Source organism: Rousettus aegyptiacus, unplaced genomic scaffold, assembly GCF_014176215.1.
Source record: "Rousettus aegyptiacus isolate mRouAeg1 unplaced genomic scaffold, mRouAeg1.p scaffold_m13_p_11, whole genome shotgun sequence".
Lineage (NCBI taxonomy): Eukaryota > Metazoa > Chordata > Mammalia > Chiroptera > Pteropodidae > Rousettus > Rousettus aegyptiacus.
The window spans coordinates 94262125-94284361 of NW_023416286.1; the positions used below are offsets into that span (position 1 = coordinate 94262125).

General features: G+C 56.4%; 1 protein-coding gene across 2 annotated transcripts in view; it reads right to left on the reverse strand.

Annotated features, from left to right (window-relative positions):
• CSMD1 (CUB and Sushi multiple domains 1) overlaps positions 1 to 22237 on the reverse strand; it is a 1035440-nt gene that overhangs the window by 236094 nt on the left and 777109 nt on the right. For both annotated transcript variants that reach the window (XM_036228983.1, XM_036228984.1), the window contains exon 11: positions 2759 to 2862. In XM_036228983.1, coding sequence (XP_036084876.1) covers positions 2759 to 2862 — 104 coding nt within the window. The remainder of the gene's footprint in view (positions 1 to 2758; positions 2863 to 22237) is intronic.

Genomic DNA, 22237 nt, shown 5'->3' on the forward strand with positions numbered 1-22237 from the left:
AGATCTGAATAGAATTCCTGCCTTCCCCCACTCCATTAAAAAGGGGCCCCAATAAAGTATTGAGCCTGAGGGAGTCACTCCAGCTTCCACAAAACAGGCGCGAGGCGTGGATTTCAGCCGACACGCGAATCACGAGAGTCATCGGCCCCGTAAGACGCGCGGCCGTCACTGTCCCCGCGCGACTGCCGCTCCCCGGTGGCCGTCACGCGGCACGGTGCCGACGGCGCGACACACGGGAACACACGGGCACCTGCCGACGAGCCGCTCTCGACGGCCCCCGGCTCACTCCAAGACGCCGCGTGGTCCTCACCCCGGCCTCCTCCTTGTCCTGGGACTCTGGCCGCGGGGGACGCTCCTGCCGCCGAGTCAACGCCCAGCTGATGCCTGGTGCGCTATGCTCCCCAGGGCCATCTCCGTTGGGTTCGGTCGGCCGTCTAGTTTTTCGTTGACAGGTTTGCGCTATGAGAGGAAGCTCTAGCCACACGCGTGTCGGCGGGACGCGTGGCCGGCCACGGCTCTGTCGCCGGGTGTGACGTCACGGTTCTAGTGGTGGCCTCGGGGGCTTTAAACGGCACTGCTTCGCTGCGTTAATGTTCCGAGGCTCACGTTTATCAGACGGTGCCCCCCGTCGGGGTCAGTGGCATCCTCCCCTAAACGAGGCATCACGCACCAGCAGAGCGGCCTCACGGGGGGCGGGGTGCACTCTGCTGCTCCCCGGTGTCCCCACACGTGCCATTCCACGCTGCTCCTCACCTCAGGCCGGAGCGGTTACCGTACACGCTTCATGGCCACGAAACAGGTGCAGGGAAGCCGAGCCACTTCCTCCAGGGTCACGGAGACGGTCAAGGGCAGCTCCAGCCCCGGTGCTGCCCGCGGGGCCAGCCACGCCGGCTCGGGCCAGCGCCGGGCGGGGCGCCCACAGCAGATGGACGTGCGCCCCGCAGGCACCCACACTTTTATAGACAAAAGCAGTTTTCAGCTCACGGTCAGGCGGGGGAGAGTAACTGCCAGACGCGGGCGCGGGAAACCGGCTTGCCCACAGCGAAGGGCGAGTACACCGCGACCAGGTCCCAGGGCTGCCCGGAAAAGCCGGAGCCCGGACGTGAAAATGCCCTCGCCTCGCGCTGCCTCTGCTGCGGAGTTTTCTCACGGCAGATGAAGCGCGTGTGACAACGAACTTGCTCAGAGCTGTTTGCAGGAGAAGGGCAGGGCACAGGGCTGGGGGCAGTCAGGGGACAGCTCGCAGGGTGGCCCTGCGGCTGCCGACCGGGGAGCAGGTGCCGGAGGCCGCCCGCCCGCTCCGACCGACTCCGAGTGTGCGCGCTGGGGTGCACCTCGGGCTCCCTGCCACCATCGCATGACGAGGCTCCCCTGAACCCCCGACTCACAGGAGGAAGGCGGGGGTCGGGGGAGCCCCGCGCACCGGGCACTGCTCAGCGCGGGGCGAATGCGAGGCAACGATGCACATTCGCTGCGCCGCCGCTGGCGCTCTGGCTGCGGTCGTCCTGAGTCGCAGGCCAGGCCCCGACTGTGACTATTGTCGGCAGTGACAGCAGCAGCGGGCTAATCGCAAGGTCGGACGGAGAACGCGCTGGTGGGAAAGGTGTCCAGGATGACACCGTGGGCAGGGCGCGTCCCCAGCCGGCGGGTGGGGCCCGCGGATTCCACGGGCGTGGACGGCAGGGCCGCCGTGGACCGCGCCGCGCCGGGGACCCCGTCCCGGGAAGTGGCCGGCGCGAGGCGCGTGTGTTTGGTGCGGCGCTGATTTCTAGCGGAGCAACGCGCAGTTCTCTGGGGCGGCCTTCCCCACGGACCCAGGGGAAACCCCGGCAGGAGGGGACTCTGCGGTCGCTCCTGTGAACGGAAGCCGCGTGCGGCCTGGTCCTCCGGGAGCCGCGGCCGGAGGCCACCTGCGCGGCGCGCGGGGCAGGCGAGGGAGCCGCGCGGGCTCCTCGGCGGGCAGCGCCGGCCCGGCGTGACGTTCCGGGTTCCGACAGGCCGGACGCCACAGCGCCCCACGGGCCTGCCCGCTCGGCCTGCGTCTGTCTGCACGGGGCCCGCGTCTGGCGTGAAGCCGCGGAGCAGCCCGCGACCTGGGTGGCCGGCGCCAGCGCAGGACGCGCAAGACGCACGGGCCACCCGCACCCGAGGCCGCCGGGGCTTTGCCACACGCGGGGTGCTGACTTCCACGGCGGTACCGCGAGCCACCCCGACTCCGTTTCCCCGCGGTCCCGGCCTCTCTTAGTAAGCCGCCTCGCAGCGCGCGAGGGGCTCTGGAAGTCACGCGGCGCTGTTCTAGAAAAAACACCTGCGTTGGCAATGTGCTGCCGCAGGGAAGAAGAAACGGGGCGGGGGGGCGGTGGGGAGGAGAGGAGGAGGGGGAGGGGAAGGGGGAGAGGGAGAGGGGAGGGGAGGGGAGGGGAGGGGAGGGGAGGGGAGGGGAGGGGAGGGGAGGGGAGGGGAGGGGAGGGGAAGGTTGCTTTGAGAAACTCATCATTTCTACTTTCTACTTTTCTGTAAATTCTACTTATTGCCACTTTTTAAAATAATTTTTTTTTTTGGGAGGTGGGGACCATTTATAGAAGTAAAACGCAATGCTAGGCAGGTTCCCACGTGGAGCCAGCGTCGGAACCCCTTCGACTTCCCGTGGGCGGCCCCGTCGGGCTCCGGGGTCTGGGCCTGCGCCAGCGTGTCCAGCACGGCCCGTCCGCAACGCGGCCGCTCGCGACGGGCAGGGGGCGGGGCGTGGCACACTTACACGTACAGGACCGTCCTGGTGTCGCCCACCTTCCCGGCGTCGCCCACCGTGAGGGTGTCGTAGCCGCGCTCCAGCTCGAACTCCTCGAAGGCGAGCTTGATGACCTGCGGCAGAGGCGGAGAGAGCGGCTTAGCGTGACAGGAACGTCCCACGACCTCAAACGCCGCCAGCACGCGGGCGCAGTACTGACTTTGCTCCTTACCACCGCCGAATTCCCGCGGACCTCAAGTGGCTTTTAAATTGAGAGAGCCCTGGATGATAGGACTTTATGGAATTCAGAACCGCTAGTGCTCCGAAGCCATCTATTATCAGCTCCGAAATGAGATTAACCTATGCTGCACTTTAAGTCGAATATCTGTCAAGTATTTATTTGAACATTTATAGTGTCTGGAATGACCGAAAGATACACTCAGCACTAGCGTAAGAAATGTGGACTGCAGTTAATGAGATGTATTTTGAAGATACCCAGGGAACCAAGAAATAAATACTTTTAGAGTAAGGTATGCAGATTTCAAGTAATTATTTATATTAGCAGATGCAAAAAGCCCTTCCGAGGCTAGAGTCATCCTCCGTGCTCGACACGGCCAAGCTGTGGTTTGAAGAACGCTTTGATCCTGTGATGGGCCCCGGGACCTGCACACGAGCCAGCTGCCGTGTGACGCACCGTATTCACGGCTCCAGGGACCATGACCTTCTCTCTAAGAGCACGGGGTCCTTTCACCTGGAAGAAGAAACTCTTCCTCTTGTGGTGAAGGGAAAGGTGAGCTGGAGACGGTGTAAAAACCCTGGATGACTCAGAGAGGGAGATGATGACAGACAGATGACAGGCAGGTAGGGACAGAGAGAGAGAGATGAATAGGAAGAAACCGACGTAACGAGAAGACAGCCCGGGGAGTGCAGGAACCACGGCGCCGGGGACCCTCGTGGAGAGGCACCGGGCGCCCGTCTGCTAAACACACGGCGGGGTGGGGGGAGGCGTAGGCGGCACCCGGGAGGCTGGCTTCCGACCGCCGTCTCGCGTGACATCGCCGCTCTGGCCGGGCTCTGCGGGGGAGGGGGCTCCCCGCCACGCACGTGTGGAGCGCATGAATCTTCTACCCGAAATTCCTACTGACATCAGCGATACAGCCATATAATGTATTTTAAAAATCCGCTCTTTCACGTTGCTGTTTTGCAGGAATCGCCCCCCTCAGCCATCTGGCTGGAGAGGGTGTGGCGGCCAATGGCTACTGCAGACCAGTGTAAACACGGCCTATGACCCTCGGGACCTGAGGACCGTTCTCTCTCATTGTTTGCTCTTTCTCATGGTTGATTCGTAAGCGACCCCATCAGACAGGAGAGGACAGAATAACTGAAGAAGCCACACGGAGACCCGGGGGCCTCGTTAACTCGGCACCCACCTGTGTGGTGCCCTGCCCCGCAGAGCTAGTCCAGCAAGCCCTGAGGGGCTCGCTGGCTGACCTGAAACAAGCCGGCGGGAGGGCGTCTCGCTGCAGAAGCCTGCTTTCCTTAGGGGTGTACAATGGCCATTCGCGATTCTTTCAAGCCAAAGCAAAGGATGTTGGGCTTTCATAGGTAACAAGCTTGAAAGATCACCAGAGGCGTGGTCAAAGGACTATGGTTAGTCCACACTGATAAAAGAGAACGTTCAGACCTGATCTGGTGTAAAAAACACTCTAGCTTGTCGGAATATGCCAGTCTATAACTACGAACGCAAAATACGCGTTTGTGATGAAATGCACCAACAATTCTCAATCGAGTAAAGCCGGAGATGCACAAGAAAAGTGATTTTGACAGGAGGATGCGCCTTTAGTAGAAATTGCGTGTATTCGAGGTGTGTTGCATTGAGGTTTGCTAGAGTGAAATGATTACTACAGCCCAGCTAAGCTGCAGTCCCCACGCGGCCACGTTCTCACGTGGTGTGAGCACCTGGACCCCGGTCTCTCGGCCAGCGTCCAGCATTCGGCACGGTGCTATCAACGGTCGTTGCTGGGCGGCATGCTCCCTCCCAGAGTTATGCATCCTGTATAAACTGCAACTCTGCATCTGGTTTTTGTTTTGTTTTGTTTTTGGATTCCACATGTAAGTGAGACCGCACGGAATCTCTCTGGCCGCCTCGTTTCCCTCAGCGCGACACCCTCCAGGTCCGTCCGTGTCGCTGCCGTGTGAAGTCCCGTTGTGCACACACACACACACACACACACACACACCATCTGTGTGTCTGTGCGTGGACACCTAGTGGCTGCCACTTCTCGGCTGGTGTAAATGATGCTCAGTAAAAATGGGGGTGCACGTTTCTTTTGCATTAGAAAGGAATCCTAAGGAGTAAAGCGAGATCCGCAACATTTCAGGAAAGAACCAGTCAGGGGAAGTGCAAATTGATTTCATCACAAATGAAATCCCTCGAGGAAACACCATCGGCATGACACGAAATCTGTCCCACATACGAGGTCGCCGCTCGCCCGGGGTGAGCCCAGTGATGGGGGAACATTAAACACGCTCTGCTGGGTGAGAGCTCACCGGTGAGGCCCCCAGGAGAAGTCCTCAGCCCTGGGCTGAAGCAGCCAGAGAATCACCTGCATCATCTAGAAAATGACTCAGATAGCCTCAGATGGGTGACACAGGAGAGCAATTCATTAAAAACGAGACCGGAAATTTAAGAACCGCAATACAATCCTATGGAACATGTCAGAGCATTATCAGCTGTGTCAAACTTCAGAATTAATATTTACAGAACGCTGGAATCCATCATCAGAAGAGAAATGGAGTCACTTAGCTGGAACTCTGAAGGACCGAATGATTAAATAATCGCAAGAGAAAATTATAGATCTACAGATAAAAGCTGAAGATATTAAAGCCTGTCAAGATATAACTGGAACAAAGGGTTCAGGATCAATAATTAGAAAAATAATGGAAGGCACATTTTCTTGCACCTGATTCATGCTGAGAATAGAGTGTGAAACGGCACAGTGTGACCCACTTAAGGCAAGGCGCAAACACAGGCGTGAGTCTCCTCGCCGAGCTGTTTACCACTAACACCCCCCCTCCCCCGGAAAATCTCAAACACAAACCCAGAAGAGAGAGCGGATTATATCTGAAGAAATGCAAATTACAGTTTGTTCTTTTTCTGACACAATAAAACTCTAAAGGTAATGGATCGATAAGATTATGAGTCCCAGATAAAATGGAGCATGTTTGTTCAGTGAAGAGGTTATTTTGTGGGAGAAGAAAGAGAAGGCCGTCTGCAGTTTTTTAAGTCTCAGACCATTTATTAACACATTCCTTATCTTTACCTTGGCTGAACAAAACTTCAAACCACAGAAGTAATTTTAAAGAGTTATTTAAAGGGTATTTTGTTTAAATACGAAAATAACGATCCAGAGACGTTACATAAAGTAAAAAGGAAAGGTCTGAGGTGGTGAGAATACAAACGCCTATGCTCCGACTCGATAAATAACAATGCCACGCGACTGAAGACTGGGGTGACCCGTTCACCTCTGGGACAGGGCCGGGGAGCCCAGACGCGGCCCCACAGAGGGATGGCTGTCCAGCTCAGGTCTCTGAGGGACAGCAGACACAAGAGGTGGCCAGGAGGAATTCACGCAGATGTCCTCGCTGGCCGCAGGACAAGCTCCCGGGACATGCTGCTGCGTGGCCGCTGGGCCGGGTTCAAGCGCCGTGCCTCGCCCATTGTGGGCACTTGTGACGGGAGCTTTGGGAGGCCACGTGGACGCCCCCACTGCCACCGGCATGTGCCCCCAGTCTCCTGAGATGCTGTTACATGGTCCCGATCTGAGTGCCGTTTTCTCAGGGAGGACTTGACCTCTCTGGGGACGTCACCCCCGCTCTGTCCACTGACCGCTGTGCTTGTGACCTAATTGTGCCCCCACCCAATTCTCCTCACGTTATCTGAGATTTTCCTATCTAACTAGCCCTATCTGTCTGTCTCTGTCATTTCTCCATTTTCCGTCTTTCCCGTTAGAATGCAAAATCCATTGAAAACGGAGCCATTTTTCTGTTACCACTGGGTCCGGCACGGTGTGTGGCGTGTGCTCCGTGTTCCACAGATTTGTTGAATCAACACCTCGATCCCTCCCTCTTGTGCTACCATTTTAACCTAAAGGACCTCGGACTCCTTCTCACACACACACACACACGCACACGCACACGCGCGCACACGCACGCATGTGCGCAGGGTTTAACTGGGGACTCGTACACCTGTGAAAATTCAATGGCCTCACGTCGACACAAACCGAAACAGCACTGGATTCCTGCAGAGCACAGTCGAGCTGATGCATTTCATGCCACATGAGAAGTCACACTCACACGCGCCCGACGAGACTCCTGCACGCTGAAGGGTTTTAGAAGCTTTTCTTTCCTGTGTGAAATTTGTCATTCGTTAAGGATAAGAGCGAGTCACTTTATGGGCACACTTATCCTCACCTACACCACATCGAAAAAGAACCGTTCAATAGTAAACTATTTTTTTATTCATCGAACTCAGAAGCTGGTGATTTCATCACTAGCTCAACTTTTCATTGTTACTGACGAAACACAGAGAGACAGTTCCTGTGATTGTACGTGAGTGCCAGTCACTTCCCTGGGCTCTGGGATGGCTTATTGAAAACGAAATTAGACTAAATTGTGGGGAAGACTGACATCCCAGGACACATTTTGAAATAATTAGTGTTTGGTTACAACGGAGGAATAAAATTATAGTAATAAACAATAGCGAGCAATAGAATAATGCTTACAGGCGTCAATCACTGTTCTACATGCTTAAAGGGGGTAATGATCCAACTTCTCAACAGCCCTGTGGAGGAGAGCCTGCTAGAATTCTGCGCGGCACAGGTGCGACTTACCTATTTCTATTTAAAAAAAAAGAAAAAGAAAATATGCTAAAATGCTGCATCTGCATAATGGCAAGTTTAATGATCAATTCTTTTTTTGTGCTGTTTTTATACCCTATCAATTTTCATTAATGAATACACATATTTTTAAATAAAATAAAATTATTTCACTCAGCCAACAGCTTGGGACAGTTGCAAATTCCTCTGGAGCTTAAACTGTGGGGCTGCACGTCAACCACAGGTAATGCATGACCATTGAATCGCGACATTTTTGATGCTACTGACTTGCAGATGAGAGATGCAACTTCTTTTTTTTTTTAATGAGGACGTGTAGAAACAATACTGCTTTTGTTAAATGTCATTGACAGACTCGAGAAAGAACTCTGAAAAAAATAACAAAACGGAAAGGCATGGATCAATGACCTCCATAAAATACATGCAATATTCCCTGTAAGAGTAAATTAGAATGTGGCTGAGCAATCCTTCGACGTAATTCGGAATGCGGAGTTAATGCAGGATGTCAAACGTGAAAGGGAGAAACAAATGAGAACTAATCGCGCCCCGACGAGCAATTTAAGCGAGTCGTCCGGGTGGTTCTCACACTCCTGCGAGGGCCACACCACCGAACGCTCCGCTGCACGTTCTGTTCGTTAGACTTAATCGTTACATGGAAGCAGACACCAGGCGGGCTCCGCGTGGGTGCCGTTTTGTCTCCCGTCTCGCTGGCGTCGATGCGGTTACAATATCCGCGACGAATCTGTGACACGGGTATCCTGAGAGTTACTGGATTTTCTCGTGTGGCGCCTTTGTTTCAAAGTGAGTGTATGATATAACAATTTAAAATTGAAAGATAAATTATACATTTTTAAACAGTTTGCAAGCTAACTTCTGTTTCTCTTGCAACGTTTTAAAGATGCTTTTAAAGCCAAAGTTAAAGAACTTGACTCTCGTGCTTAACTGTCCTCTGTGGAAGTATGTGGGTAACTTTCAAAGGAAAAAGAAAAAAAAAAACCCATACATTTAACAAGCCAAACATGCCTTAATCTTAAACACAATGATTAATCATCCCCGATGGGCAAAACGATCAACTCCTTTTCTTCCCCTGCACAGGGGAATCATGTTTCATAGGTGACGGGCTTTTCCTAAAAGCAGCTGCTCGCTCCACTTCTAATTCCGAGACCGCGGGAAGGACAGCCCTCGGAAGCCGCCGGGACGCGCTGCCTCTGCTGGCAGCAACGGCGCGTCCTGCTTGTTAGCTCCTTGGGGACACAGACCCGAGCGTTCCCCAGACCGCGGACGGACGTGATTCCGGCCGGCGTTGCCGACCCGGGCCCCCCGCGCCCCCACCGCATCCCCCTGCGGCTCGGCCCTCCGTCCCCCGTTCCCGTCTCTGCACCTCGCCGCCGCCCACTTACTTTGCTGCCGGGCACGTCCATGGCCCCCAAGTGGGCGGCGCGGGCAGAAAGGTCAGAGCACTTCGGCCGGCGCGTGTGGTGTCCGCACAGCGAGGGGACGGGCCGGGCGCGGCAGCCCGGGGAAGGCGCGTGGGACTGGAACGCGTCACGCGCAGGCCGGCACGACGGGGCCTCTCCCGGGACGCGCACCGTGCGCGCTTCCCGAGCGGGGCCCGCGCCTCCCGCCGGGGCCGCCCTCCGCCTGCCTTTTCTTGCTCACCAGCACAGCGGTTCCCTGCTTGGAGGCCGTGGAGAGTCATCGTCACCATGGCCAGCGTCCCCAGGTACACACGACGCAGGACCCGCAGCGCATGCAAACGCACGAGCACCCCTTCTCCGCCTGCCCCGTGACCTCGCCCAGGAGGGCGCCCGGCCTCGCTCCATTCCCTGACCTTCGATGTTCCTGCTCTCTCACTTTTTACCGTTTTGAATCCCCAAGTGCGCGTGGAATGCACAGTAATTCACACACACTTGGTAAATAAGCGAACGGCCCTTTGTCATCGGAGGCGGCGGCCCGGGGCCGTTGCTGATGATGGGGCACCCTGGGAAAACGGACTTAATTGCAAGGCAGTCGCGGGAGCGTCCCGGGCACTGAGGGCACAAACCAAGCTGCATTATGGCGGGCGGCGCGCTCTCCTCTGTGATGAAAACACCGCTTCGTGCCATTGATTTTACTCTGAAAATACGGGGATGCCGCTGCCCCTCTCGCCGGCTCGGCCTGTCACTAGGGTGCCCTTTGTACCTTTCAAGCCTCTTTCCCGACAGCCGTCAATCCCATCACGCCAGGGATCAATGGAATTAAATGCCACTCGCCTCGCTCAGCTCCCTACGGCCGGCTCAGACTTTAACACCTGCGGGAGGGCCCGGGCTGCGGCAGGAGGTGGACGGTGACCGTGACAGCGCGTCAGGCGTGCGGCCGTCACCATGTGGCAGGCACGCTCTTTCCTTTGAATGCCACTGCTCCGAAATGACACTCGTGTTCTCTTAATGCAGGTAGAACTGTGCCCTCTGTATGGATGTGGGGACACGAGCGGCTTAAATAACTTAGTCCGAGGCGGGCAGTGTGAGAACCCGGGCATGCGTAGCTTCAGGGAGCCGTCGCGCTGGGTGGTCCTAGGGCTTGCGGCAAACGATGCCAGCCGCCACTACTAACACCTGCTACTTCACGCTTTCTTAGTGACCCAATTCCCAGCTGCCTTCGACGTGCCGGTGTGTTGAGAATCCACATTTCCTAGTGCGCATTTAAGTGTGAGTGTCCAGGGAACAGTATCTTTGTCACCGACAGAGCAGTGGACGTTGTGGGGCTTTGAGACCGGCTTCGGAAAGCCCTCCGTGGGGTGAGACCCCGTCCTGCCCCGTACACCGGCCCCCCGGAGGGAACGTGGCCGTGGGGGCAGCTGTCTCGGGCAGGTCCTGCTGAGAACCACACCAGCAGGAGAGCAGAGACAGTGCCAGGGCGAGCCCAGACCCCCTGCGAGCCAACTCACCAGTTCTGGGATGAATAGCTTCATATTTTTCATCGTATAAAAGAAAGTAAGCCCTTGACCTTCGTAAGCCACTGTTGTCTGTTTTCCGTGACTCAGAGACAAACACGATTCCTAACCGATATGGGGAGCTGGTGTGAAATCTTAACGAAAAAAAGTCAGTTGAAGAATCCAACACAGTATCGGTCTCTATTTTTAAAGGCATCTGATCCTGCCCTTTCCAACAGCCAACCTCCAACGGCTGCTCAGCATGGGATCCGTTTACACAGCAGTCCTGAAATGACGGATCACGAAGCTGGAAGCTAGCTCGGAGGCTGCTAAGAATGAAAGCCAGTGAGTGTGTGCGAGTGTGTGTGAGTGTGTGTATGTGTGTGAGTGTGTGCATGTGTGAGTGTGCATGTGAGTGTGTGTGAATGTACGTGTGAGTGTGCTGTGAGTGTATGTGTGTGTCTGAGTGGATGCGTGAGTGTGCGTGTGTATGCGAGTGAACGTGTTTATGTGTGAGTGTGTATGTGTGTTAGCATGTGTGTGAGTGTGTGGCTTGTGTGAGTGAGTGTGCGTGTGTGTGTGAGTGTGCCCGTGTGTGCGTGCGCGTGTTGGGTGGTGCGGCAGGTGGTGTCCGTGGTGAAGGCGCAGTTCCGCACCCCGAATGCAGCGGCCGCAGGCGTGTGGGACTCGGTGCCGCGTACGGTGCCCGCGCACACACACACGTGCGCACACACGCGCGCACACACACACACAGAGCACGTGGGGACTGGTGACGTGGGAAGGCACAGCCTTGCGGACTCCGCGGCTCCGAGGCTCACAGGCATGCGAGGACTCGGGGAGGGGCCCCGATGACAGGAACGCGGGGTCCTCCCACCCTTGCCCCGCGTAGGAATAACACCGCAGAACGCCCGGTTCGGTTCGGCGGGCGCGCGTCCCTGGGCGGTCCACGTCGGCACGTTCAGGGCCCATCATGAGAAGCGGGCGCGGCGGGCGTCCTTGGCGCTGGCGCCGTCCCCTGCACGTGGGGACCGCCGGTTCTGCCCGCCAGATGCAGCAGCCCGTCTCCCCAGGTCGGGACCACGCAGAATGTCTCCGGACGTTGCCTTTGCCCCCCCGGTGGCAAAAGGTCCCCTGTCTGAGAACTGCTGGTTTAGAGGAGAGCTAAGAATACCGAGAGGGGATTCTTCCTTTTGCAGAACGTGTCGGCATAAACTTTCTCCTCTAGTGGAGTGAAAATCTGATTCGCCATGGACACATTCAAAGCAAGTGCTAAACTCTCCGCCCTCTGTGGCGTGAAGTGACATGAGCGCATTTTAGGTCACCAGGCTCTGCGTCTTAGCGCGGCGTTTTGCTTGAGCTTCGCTCCCAATTTTCACGTGACGCAAGGTGAGAACAGCAAGGACGCAAAACGCGTCGCGGGGGCGGGGGACAGGCAGAACTCGGGGGCGGGGCGGGGGGCGGACAGAACTGGGGGAGCGGGGGGCGGGGGCGCGTGTGTGAGCTCAGCCGCGTCTGACCCGACCACACGTTCTCCAGCCTCTGAGCTCAGGAAGCAGACGTTTGGAGGGACCCCGAGCGCCTCTCTTCCTCTCCACATCCAGCCTATCCCCGGAAAGTTTAGGAGACAGTGATGGTTCGATGCATCGCGAAAAGCATACGACTTGGATCCGAGATGCAAATTTTGTATTAATTGACTAGTTAAATGTCTTCTGGGGCAGCGTGGTCACAGCCGAGACAGAAATATCCTAAGGTTTGGAAACCTGAGAGTCTGAAAACGCGGATGTCAAAGTATTTAGACTCTTTCTTTCCCCCAAAGTGAAAACTGATAGACGAACACCTGGAGGAAATTATTTCTGGAACCAGTTCTCTATTTAAATAGAAGGATGCCGACTAATTAAAGTGTTAATACTGTTGATGTGTTATAAATGTGCATTTGATTTGCATTTCTCCACAGAAATATGATAAATAATGTAAATCTTAGATAATTGCGTGTCACGGCAAAGTATGACAGTGTACACCCAGACTGACGGACATGTCTCGGGCGCCCCAAACATTATCGCCCCCGACAGAACACGTAGGTGAGGGCCACTTTAATAAAAGCTGTGAGCCGGACATTGTCAACGGAACACAGGACCTCTTTGAAAACTAGACTTGTCGTTATTTCATGAAAATACTAAATTGTGAAGTTAAGGTGATGCACAATGATTCAGGTTTCGTCACGTGAACCAGACTGCGGAGGTCAGGAGCCGCGTCTCCAGTGCCGGGCCAGATGTCCATGCGAGCTCCTTGTGCTTTTTGGCCCTTATCATGAGAAGGCGAAATAAACACTTTTCAAGCAGCGCGTGACCCGCACACTTGAAAGACCGTCCAACTGTACCAAATTCATCCGAGAAAGACTAGTTCACTCCTAGACACATCTTCACACAGAGGGAGGGGAAGGGCGGTGACCGAGGAAGTCGCAGGAAGGAAGTCCTAGGCGATGTCACAGCGGGGGGCTGGAGGGGGCACGGGGGTGAGGTGGCATGGACTCGCGCCGTACACGGGGGTGCTCTCAAGCTCAGGTAAGTTAACGGCAGGTCCAAGCCCCGCTGACGCGTTAGCAGAGCGAGGACGAGGACACGCCTTCAATTCTGACTTCACGAGCCGTCCAAAGGGCAGGGCTGACGTCGAGGGAAAAACGAAAGGCCGGCACCTCGGGCTTCTCATCAGCCCGTCTGTACTTAGCGGCATCTCGGACAGTCGTGCTGCGGCTGCGGTTTCGCCACCATGAAGTTTTAAAATCAGCCCTGCACGAGGGACCCCCGCGCCTCCCTCCCCTTCTACGTTACCCTCCTTGGGTCTGCCAGATCTCCGGAGTCGGCGTCAGCTTCTGCGGCTGAGGGTCAGCGGCAGCACCTAGCGAGCGTTGCCAGGGGAGCTCGAAGCCTTGCTATTCACAGGAATGACGTGTGCGAGGAGGCACACGACACATTTGCACACGGGATCATGTGATCTTCTTCTGTGTTCTCAGGACATTTCAATTTTATCAGTGACTATAAGAAGGATGGAGCCCCCTCGAATATTTTGAACTTCCAATTCCAAAACGATTTTTGTACTCGATCTCACTAAATGTTCGTCAATTCTGTTGATATTTTCAAAGAACCGACTCTTGGTTACATTGATTTTCTCTGTTGTTTTATAGTCCCCATTTTACTGGTCTCAGCTCTGATCTATGTTCACTTTTTTCTGTTACCTTTGGATTTCATTGGTTGTTTTTTCTATTTCCCGAAGACGCAAAGTTAGATTGTTGACTTGAGGTCTTCTCTAAGAGACTGTCTCCAGCTATAAATTTCCCTCTGAGTGCTGCTTTGGCTGCGCCCATACATTTTGGCGTGCTGTGCTTCCATTTTAATTTGTCTCAAGGTATTTTCTGGTTCCCTTGTAATTTCTTCATGACTTGTTTTTTATTACCATGTTATTTAATTTCCACATATTTGTGAATTTTAAATTTTGCTTCTGCTACTGATTTCTAGTGTGATTCCACTGTGATTGAGAAAGAGACTTTGTGTGATTTCAAACTTTTAAAATTCTTAACACTTGTTTTGTGACCTAACGTAAGGTCTATCCTGGAGAATGCTCCGCGTGCCTTGAGAAAACGTGTAGTTTGCTGTTGTTGCAGGGAGTATAAACGAATGGTTTTTAAACCATTAAAAACAGGACTTGTCTGAGAACCGAGCATGAGCAGAAAACGGGCTGGTGAGCACCACACCGACTCGACTCTGTTACCTGAGACCGAGTGTCGCAGAGACCAACACGCATTGCTCTGAAGCTGATGGGCAACTGCAGTTACGGAAATGCACTTCCCCTTGGCGCGCTGGGGTGTTCGAGATGATTCCCTTATTCCCCAGTACCTGTCATCCACCCGAGCAAGAATGTGGAGCCCGCCCCCTTCCCGAGTCAGGGCGCTGTGGATTCCCAGGTCCCCCAGGTTTACCAGGGGCGCGGCTGGCCGCCCCGCCGGCCTCCGCCCCGCCCCCGCCCCCCAGGACAAGGACAGCTCCACAAACACAACGTCTGCCTTTTGCAACATTCGTGTTTCAAGCGCATGCTGGCAAAGGAGGGATCGCCGTGGATACGCGGCGTCGCTAGGAGGTACCAGCATCGACCTCCTTCCGTGCAGCCACTTCAGAATCAGCGTCCAGAGAGCACGGGCCTCTCCGCCACTCCCATTTCTCAGGCGCAGCCCCCTCCGGGGCCGCTCTCCTCTGCTGTCCCCCCGCCCGCTCGCTCCCGTGGGTGGGCCCCGAGTTCGGCGCCCGACCTTCGACCCCGCTCACAACCCCTTCGAGTCCGCGTCCGTCGTCTGCCTTTGCCGTGGGGCTGAGCTCCGCGAGGCCCTCGGACGACAGGCGCATGCTCTCCTCCACTGCGAGGCCGAGCTCCACGCTTCGGGGCGGTTGTCCCTGGTCCCCGGGCTCCGTGCGGACTGTGCCGGCCGCGAGCAAGGCCGTGATGACGTCCCGGCAGCGCCTGGGGGGAGCCGACAGGCTTGGCTCTGCCGCCAGGAAGGACGGCTTTTCGGCTTTCCCGTGGCTGATGTCACACTTCCTGAGGAGTCTTCTGTGGGGCGCCAGACGGTTCCCCGGCCGAGGGACCCCAGGAGCGCAGGTCTGGACACGTTCCCTCCCGCGGTGGCCCGGGGTCCAGGCCCAGCGCGCGGAAGCTCCAGCGCTGAGTCATGACTGTCACACGCTTTCTGCGGGTCACGTTTTCACGTGTTAAGAAGCGGTCTCTCCTGCCGGCACTTATCACCGGCGGCGTGGAGCCACCGTCTCGGTCGCCGGGGTGGCGGTGGGAAGCCGGTGACGGGCGCACCGAAGCGCTGTCCAGGCCGCGGCCTCCGCACACCTCACGAAGTCGCCAAAGGGGGCAAGTGAGTCAGGACGACGACGGTGATAAGTTACACGACATGTCGGCCTCACTGTTTTTTCTGCAAATCTAAATAATTTTGGTTTCAAGCCTCAATTACATAGTCTGGAGCAGTTTGATGCCTTCCCAAAATTAAACAATATAATAATAATCCTAAGAGTCGGTTTGCTCACGCTTCCTCTGACTCTGGGTTTTGTGTCTGTGGACGTGACCTCTCTTTGGCTGTCGGCAGAATTCTGGGGCCACCAGGGCTCACGCCCCTGGTGCACACATGCCTTGTCATCTCCCCTGCCTGAGTGTGACGGGGCCTCTGAGTGTGTTGGCGCGGCCTCTAGCGTGATTAGGTGCTTTATACGTCAAACTTTACTGTGAGCCCTTCTGTTAATTACCCTACGCCGTACGACTCCCCTGGATGGACTGAAGAGGGACGCCCTGCCGGCCTCGAAGGCGGCTGCCATGCCATCAGATGGTCACCCGACTAGGGCCTGAAGGTGGCCTCATGTAGCTGAGAGTGACCCCTGGCCAAGAGCCAGCACATAAACGAGGGCCTTGGTCCTAAAATTACAAAGGACTGAATTTTGCCGACAATCTGAGTGAGTCCTCAAGATGCCAGGCCAGTCAGCCCCAAAGGAGTGAGCCACTTGGCCAGCGCCTTAGCTTCAGACGCGTGAGAATCGGAGCAGAGAGCCTCGCCAGACCGACTTCCGATCTCCGGAACCTGGGAGCCTGGAACGGGCCAGGGAAGCGCCTGGTGCTTGGTGACTTGTCACTCAGCGATGGAAATGAATACTGGCCCTGAGCTAGTCTGAGCGTCAAATTCCTTTTGCAAGCATTTCACAGCAAACTCTTGCAGCAAGCGCTGTGTGTCTCCTGCAGATGTTAGGGACCTCGGGGAAGGCATCGTCCCCGCCTGCCCCCCCCACAAGCCCCTTCACAGAAGCCGACACGATGCTCCAAATTCAGTCCGGATTCTGACCCTTGGCTGAAACTGAGGAAGCATTCTGCCCACAGGGCCCCGGCCTGCACCACTAAGGGCTTGACGGCACACCCTCCCAAGCGCGGCTCCCTCTGGGCGGCAGGCTGGTTCTTCCCGGTCAAATGCGTCACAAGAGTGGTGAATCGAACACCAGAGTCTCTGTGCACGCGGGTGCCGTGCCAGGTGATTTGCAAATTACTTTCAATTCCCACAGCTGCCCCGAAGTTCGGACTCATCATGAACATCATTTCAGAATGAGAGGTGTGTGTGTGGCGGGGGGTGATCAGAGCCGGAGGTGACGGCAGCTGGCATCTGGGCCCCGACCTCTCCGGACACGGAGCCCGCGACCTCCGCCACATCGCACGCCCGCTCGTGAGCACGACGCACATATCGGTCGTCAGAAGAGGATTTTTGTTTGTCTCTTCAGCCCTCTCTGGGGACCCCGTACGGTCTGACACCCGGAGAAAGGGACTGGCGGGCGCAGGACTGTGCGGCATCCTGCAGGGCCAGGAATCCGACAGCCGTCCCCTGCGGCGTGTGAGGGCCGCGGCTCACTCCCGCCGGGTGTGCAAGGCGGCTCGTTGGGATTCACCCCAGGGGCTGAACGCGGTAAACGGTGGGGCGGGCAGGAGACATTCAACGAACGTCAGACTCCACATCGCTGCTGTGCTAGCGAGCTCCGGCCCCAGACCCGGGGCCACCACGGGTCCCAGACCCGGGGCCACCCAGAGACCCCAACGCGAAGGGCCGGTTGGCTCGTCGCGCCTGTGTGGTGCGCAGTCTGACTCGGGTGAGCCGATCCGGGCTGCTCGCCCCGCAGAGCGAGTGTTTTCCCGGCAGACCGGGGACCAAAGGCTGGCGGGATTGCGAAATCGGGGGCCCAGAAGCCCCGCCCCAGGCCGGGGAGCCAGCGCCCTGTTCTGCGTCGGGGAGAGAGGAACACGCGCGGGAGGCCGCGCGGCCCGGAGCTTGTGCTGGGCGTGAACAGCCTTCCCCGCACCGCGCGCCTGCGCGCCCCCGCCGGGACTCGAGCGCGCGCGCTGGGTCAAAGGCGTTTCTAAAGAAGTGATCCCTCCCCTTCCTCCCGCCTCCCACGCCCTATCCACTTCACCTCCTGACCACGCTCAGATCCCCGCGTCTGCTCTTATCCTACCTTAACTCATTCAAACTATCAACACACCTGGCTTGGCGTAATTCAGCACCTGGATTTCTTAGACCTGCACCCGCGAGCAGCAGTTCCGAAAGGGCTGTGATTAAGAGAGGAACGAACACGTGTTTTGAACTGTCACAGCACAAGACGTTGGCGCTCATGCTCACGGTGAGGGACAGCAGCGCAGAAGCCGGGGACCAAAGTGCCCGGTCCGCGGACAGCAAGACCACGCGCCCCCCCCCACCCGTCCCAGCCGCATCTACTCGTGTTTGGAATGAGCCCGAGGCGACTGCTGATTACAGTGAGAGCCAAATTCACGGCGTCCCCGCTCCTCCTGTGTGACCTTCCTAAACTTCCCTTCGCGTGCTGCCAGGTGGCTCATAAAAGTCAATCAGCTCCCGTTTGCAGTGAAACGTGGCAACGCGACTTCCGTTTTAAAGGAGGAATTTTTCTGCAACATCGACCACGGTCCTCCTCACCTTGCTGCTGTCACCAAAGTCGTACGGTGTGGAAGGTGCAAATTCACAAGTAAACGGAACCGTGGCGTTTTTATATTTTCGCAATCTGTTCCCTTGGTTATAGAGGATGCTCTGTGAGCTTTATGTGTTATTACTGCTTACATAGTGGACACCTATTGCCAGTGCCCAGCGTAGCAGTTTCTAAAGACGAGGTGTGAAATAGCAGAGGAGTTTGCTAGGCTACGGACCATTCTGACGAGGTTAGTGAGAAAGAATTACAGTCCTTGGTATTACGCTCCTTTGTATCATTTCACTGCACAAAGGTAACAGGGGACACAAAAGAGCTTTGTCCTTACAATGGAAGCTGCTCGTCATGGGTTTTCCACGGGGGATCGAAGGTTCAGGACGCATCGTAAGTGGAGAAACAGCTCACAGATGCATCACTGGCTTCAGCTCAGCGGACGGCACTTAACTAAATCACAGCCCTGCGACAGGTAAAGGCGCCGATTCCTTTAAACAGCTATTGTGATCTCAAATAGTGCGAAGCTTTTGTTGCGGGGGAAAAAAAAAAAGTAGCACTGGCGAAAAGGCTCAGAAAATGTTCTGTAGTGGCAGAATTTATCGACCAGAAAATGCAAAGTCGAAGAGCTGGTAAAACCTTACTGATGCACACGGAAAACTACAGGGAGTGGACGCCGAGGACTCTAGGACGAGAGACAGCATGGGACACGGGAAAGGTTGTAGCCTCGAACGGCGCGATTGCACCATGTCGACCGCGGGGCACGTGATGCCGAGGATTTCTACGGGAAACTAAAAAGCAACTTCTCCGTCAAGTTGACAGTCACCAGATCTCGGTAACGAATGTGAGGGGCGGTACGAGTCTCGAGAAATTATTTTCTTTGTAATAGGTGCTTCCTATAAGCAAAGCCAACGATTTGTCTGTATATCTGGACGCAAAGGGTCCATTTAAAGAGACCGTGTTGCCATGGGTACAGGCAGCGCCCACACTGTCGGCCTCACGGACGGTTTCGCCACTCTTGTTTAAAAACAAAGTCCTAATGTTGTCACGACACGGTGACAACCTTCTTCACAGTAAGGTACTCCTGAGATAAGCTTTAGGACAATGCTCCAAAAGTGATTAACTTTGCAAAAGAAAGACGAGTTCAAGGCGTTCAGGGACTGCAGAGAATGCTAGACAAAGAACACTGTGAGGATGGAAGTGGGCAGCGAACTGAGTGTTAGCTGCCGCTTTTATCACACGAACCTGCGGGACGGTGGCCGCAGCCCCACGGAGAAAATAATCTGGCGTTACTGAATTGAAAAGGCCAACTGGAAGGTTGGAAAAACCGTGTTGCAAAATAAAATTCTGAAATGGCTGTTTGCATTTAGGGGGAGTAAGAAATAGGAAATGACCCAGGTATTTTTAAAACCCCCTGGGAGACGGGCTGAGCAAGGCTGGCCAGCACGTGCTGGTCGCGGGAGTGGGCGGCTGGCCAGCAGAGGCTGGGTGTGCAGTCGGGGTCAGGAAACGAGGGCGAGGCTCCGGAAGGTTCCCCAGTCAGAGCCGTGAACTGGTTCCAGTGCAGTCTCCTGACGTGACCAGGCGTGGTCACAGAAGGGCACTGCCCGGAGGCTCCCCCTGCCCAGGGCGGGGAGCCCGGCGGGCAGCACGGCCCTGGGAGGCAGGGGGTGGTGGTGGTGAGGGTGCCCCGGGTTAAGTGTGCACCTGGGCTCCGGGCTGGAAATTCCCCATCGGAAGGAGCTTAGTAAAAGCCTGCTTCGTGAAGGTTCTACCTAATTGTGGCTCATTTTTTAAAATCTTACATCAAGATAATCTTGTTTTAGATATAAATTTAAAATATATATGTATGCATATACACACCTGCTTCTGATCAGTTTTAATTCAAATGTGAGTTTTTCAAGTATGTGCCAATCTTAAATAAAATTTTCTTGTCATTTTCCATCACTTAATTTTGTATATATATATTATATATATATACACACACACATACATACATATATATACACGCGCGCGTGTATATAGATATACACAAACATAAACGCATGGATGTGTGTATGTACGTTTGTAAGACACACAACTTTGGCGTCAAACATTGTCCCATGCAACGCGCGAAGCCGAGCATCTGACCGTGCAGCGTCCGCGGGGCGAGCAGGTCGGATGCGGAGTTACAGCTGCTCCCACAAAGCAGACGCCTGACCGGGTCGTGTTCTTCCAGCGCGGCGGGCGCGGGCGCCGGAACTGGCGGCGCTGAGCGAGCAGGGCGCGTGCGGCGCGGGCGCCTATGCCCTGGGCGTTTCGCACCCTGCGCCGTCGCGCGCGCGCCACGCAGCGTCCTCACGGCGCCCGGCAGCTCCAGGCGCCACGAGCCAGAGTCGCCACTGCCCCAGGTGAATTTTGCCAACGTGAAATGTTTGATTACGAACCCTGTGGTCTGTCACGTCGGAGTTCAGAAGCCACCCCGTGAAATGACGAAACTGGTACAGTCGTTTAGCCAGACACGCCAAAAAAATTACCAGCCCTGTCCCCAACACCACCGCACCTCCCCGGTTACAAACGGGGACATTCACATCACGTCGGCGACTTCGGGGAGCCACAGGAACAGCGGCGCATGGGCAGCGCCTCTCAGGACCTGGGGGGCTGACATCCTGCCCCCGCCTGCCCAGCACGACGGTCCCTGCTCTGACTGCGGAGACCGAGGAGGGGCGACGTCTGTGTCCCCCCTCCACTGCCAGGGCCTGCTGGGGACAGCTGTCAGCACTCACACGTCTGCGGAGCCACAGACACAATGACCAGGTCATTAACGCAGGTGTCCAAAGCCAGCGGCGGGAGCAGGGGGGCGGCTGGGGGGACGCGGCGGACGCGGTCGGGGGGGACGGGGGGCCGGAGGGATGTCGCGGACGGGAGGATGGGGTGTATGGGGGGACCGGGCGGCACGGGGGACGCGGGGATGGGCGGACGCGGTCGAGGGGGACGGGGGGACGGAGGGACGGGGGGACGGGAGGACGGGGTGTATGGGGGGACCGGGCGGCACGGGGGACGCGGGGATGGGCGGACGCCGCGGACCGCGGAACGCACGCCCGTTCGTCGCAGTCTGCACGCAGGTGCGAGCGCGGGGTGACAGGCGCGTTGAAAATGCCAAACGGCCAAACGAAGCACCAACGTGGGGACGCGAACGGCTCGCAAGGCGTCCACCGCGACCGGAGACGAGCAGCGACAAAGGTGCCCCTGTGTTTCATGCGATAGATGTTCCTAAGAAAATGATGTTTCGTTTATCCGGAAACATTAGTACAATAGACGTGGCCATTTCAGGCCCCAAATAATATGTAGATTTGCAGGATCGGTAACAGCTAGGCGCATTAAAAAAAAAACAATTATGGCACCACTTCCCGCTGCCTCCTCAGCACAGGTGCGTGGTCACGGCGGGGGCGCAGGCGCGGTGGAGACGCGGGGGGCGGGGTGGGGCGCAGGCGCGGTGGAGATGCGGGGGGCGGGCAGCAGCGGTGGAGACACCGGGGTTGGGGGCGCAGCTGTGGTGGAGACGCGCGCTTGCCCGCCGCAGGGCATCTCGGGAACATTTCATCCACGTTGAATGAGAACCCGAAGATGTACCGTTATGTTTTGTACCATCAACTCGTTTCAAAGACTCAAATAGACGACACAGTGTTTAATTTCAGCGCCGGCCAAGTTGCGGATTGGACCCGGGCTCCGTTACTGCGTGGGGCGTTTCCTCCTTTGGGGGGACTCGACCGTTCCTCCCGCCTCGGCTGACACGCTTGAAAGTGGATGTTGTCTCCGCAGTTCAAAGCCACACAGCCTCCTCTGCCTCGCCCGCGGATCCTCCGCCCACGTGGGCTGTGATCCACCTTTTGCGAGGTCACATCCTTGCACGTAAAAACGGGAGAACGGATGTCAGAAGGAAAAGAGCGGTTACCTCCGGGTGGTCGGGATGAAAACAGTTTCACAGTTTTCTTTCTTTTATAAAGGTCTAACCGCTTTCGGTCTATGGCTTCTCCACGCTGCTTCTCCGTCAGGAGATGGCCGCCCGAGACGTGACTGCGGCCTTCTGAGCCGGGCGGGGGGCCTGTGTTCCCAGCGCCTCCAGCCGGGCGCCTCTGCCAAGCAGAGGACAGATGCCCTGGTCCCCGTCCTCCCGGGTTATGGCGAGGAGCCTGGGGCGCGCAAGTGGCTG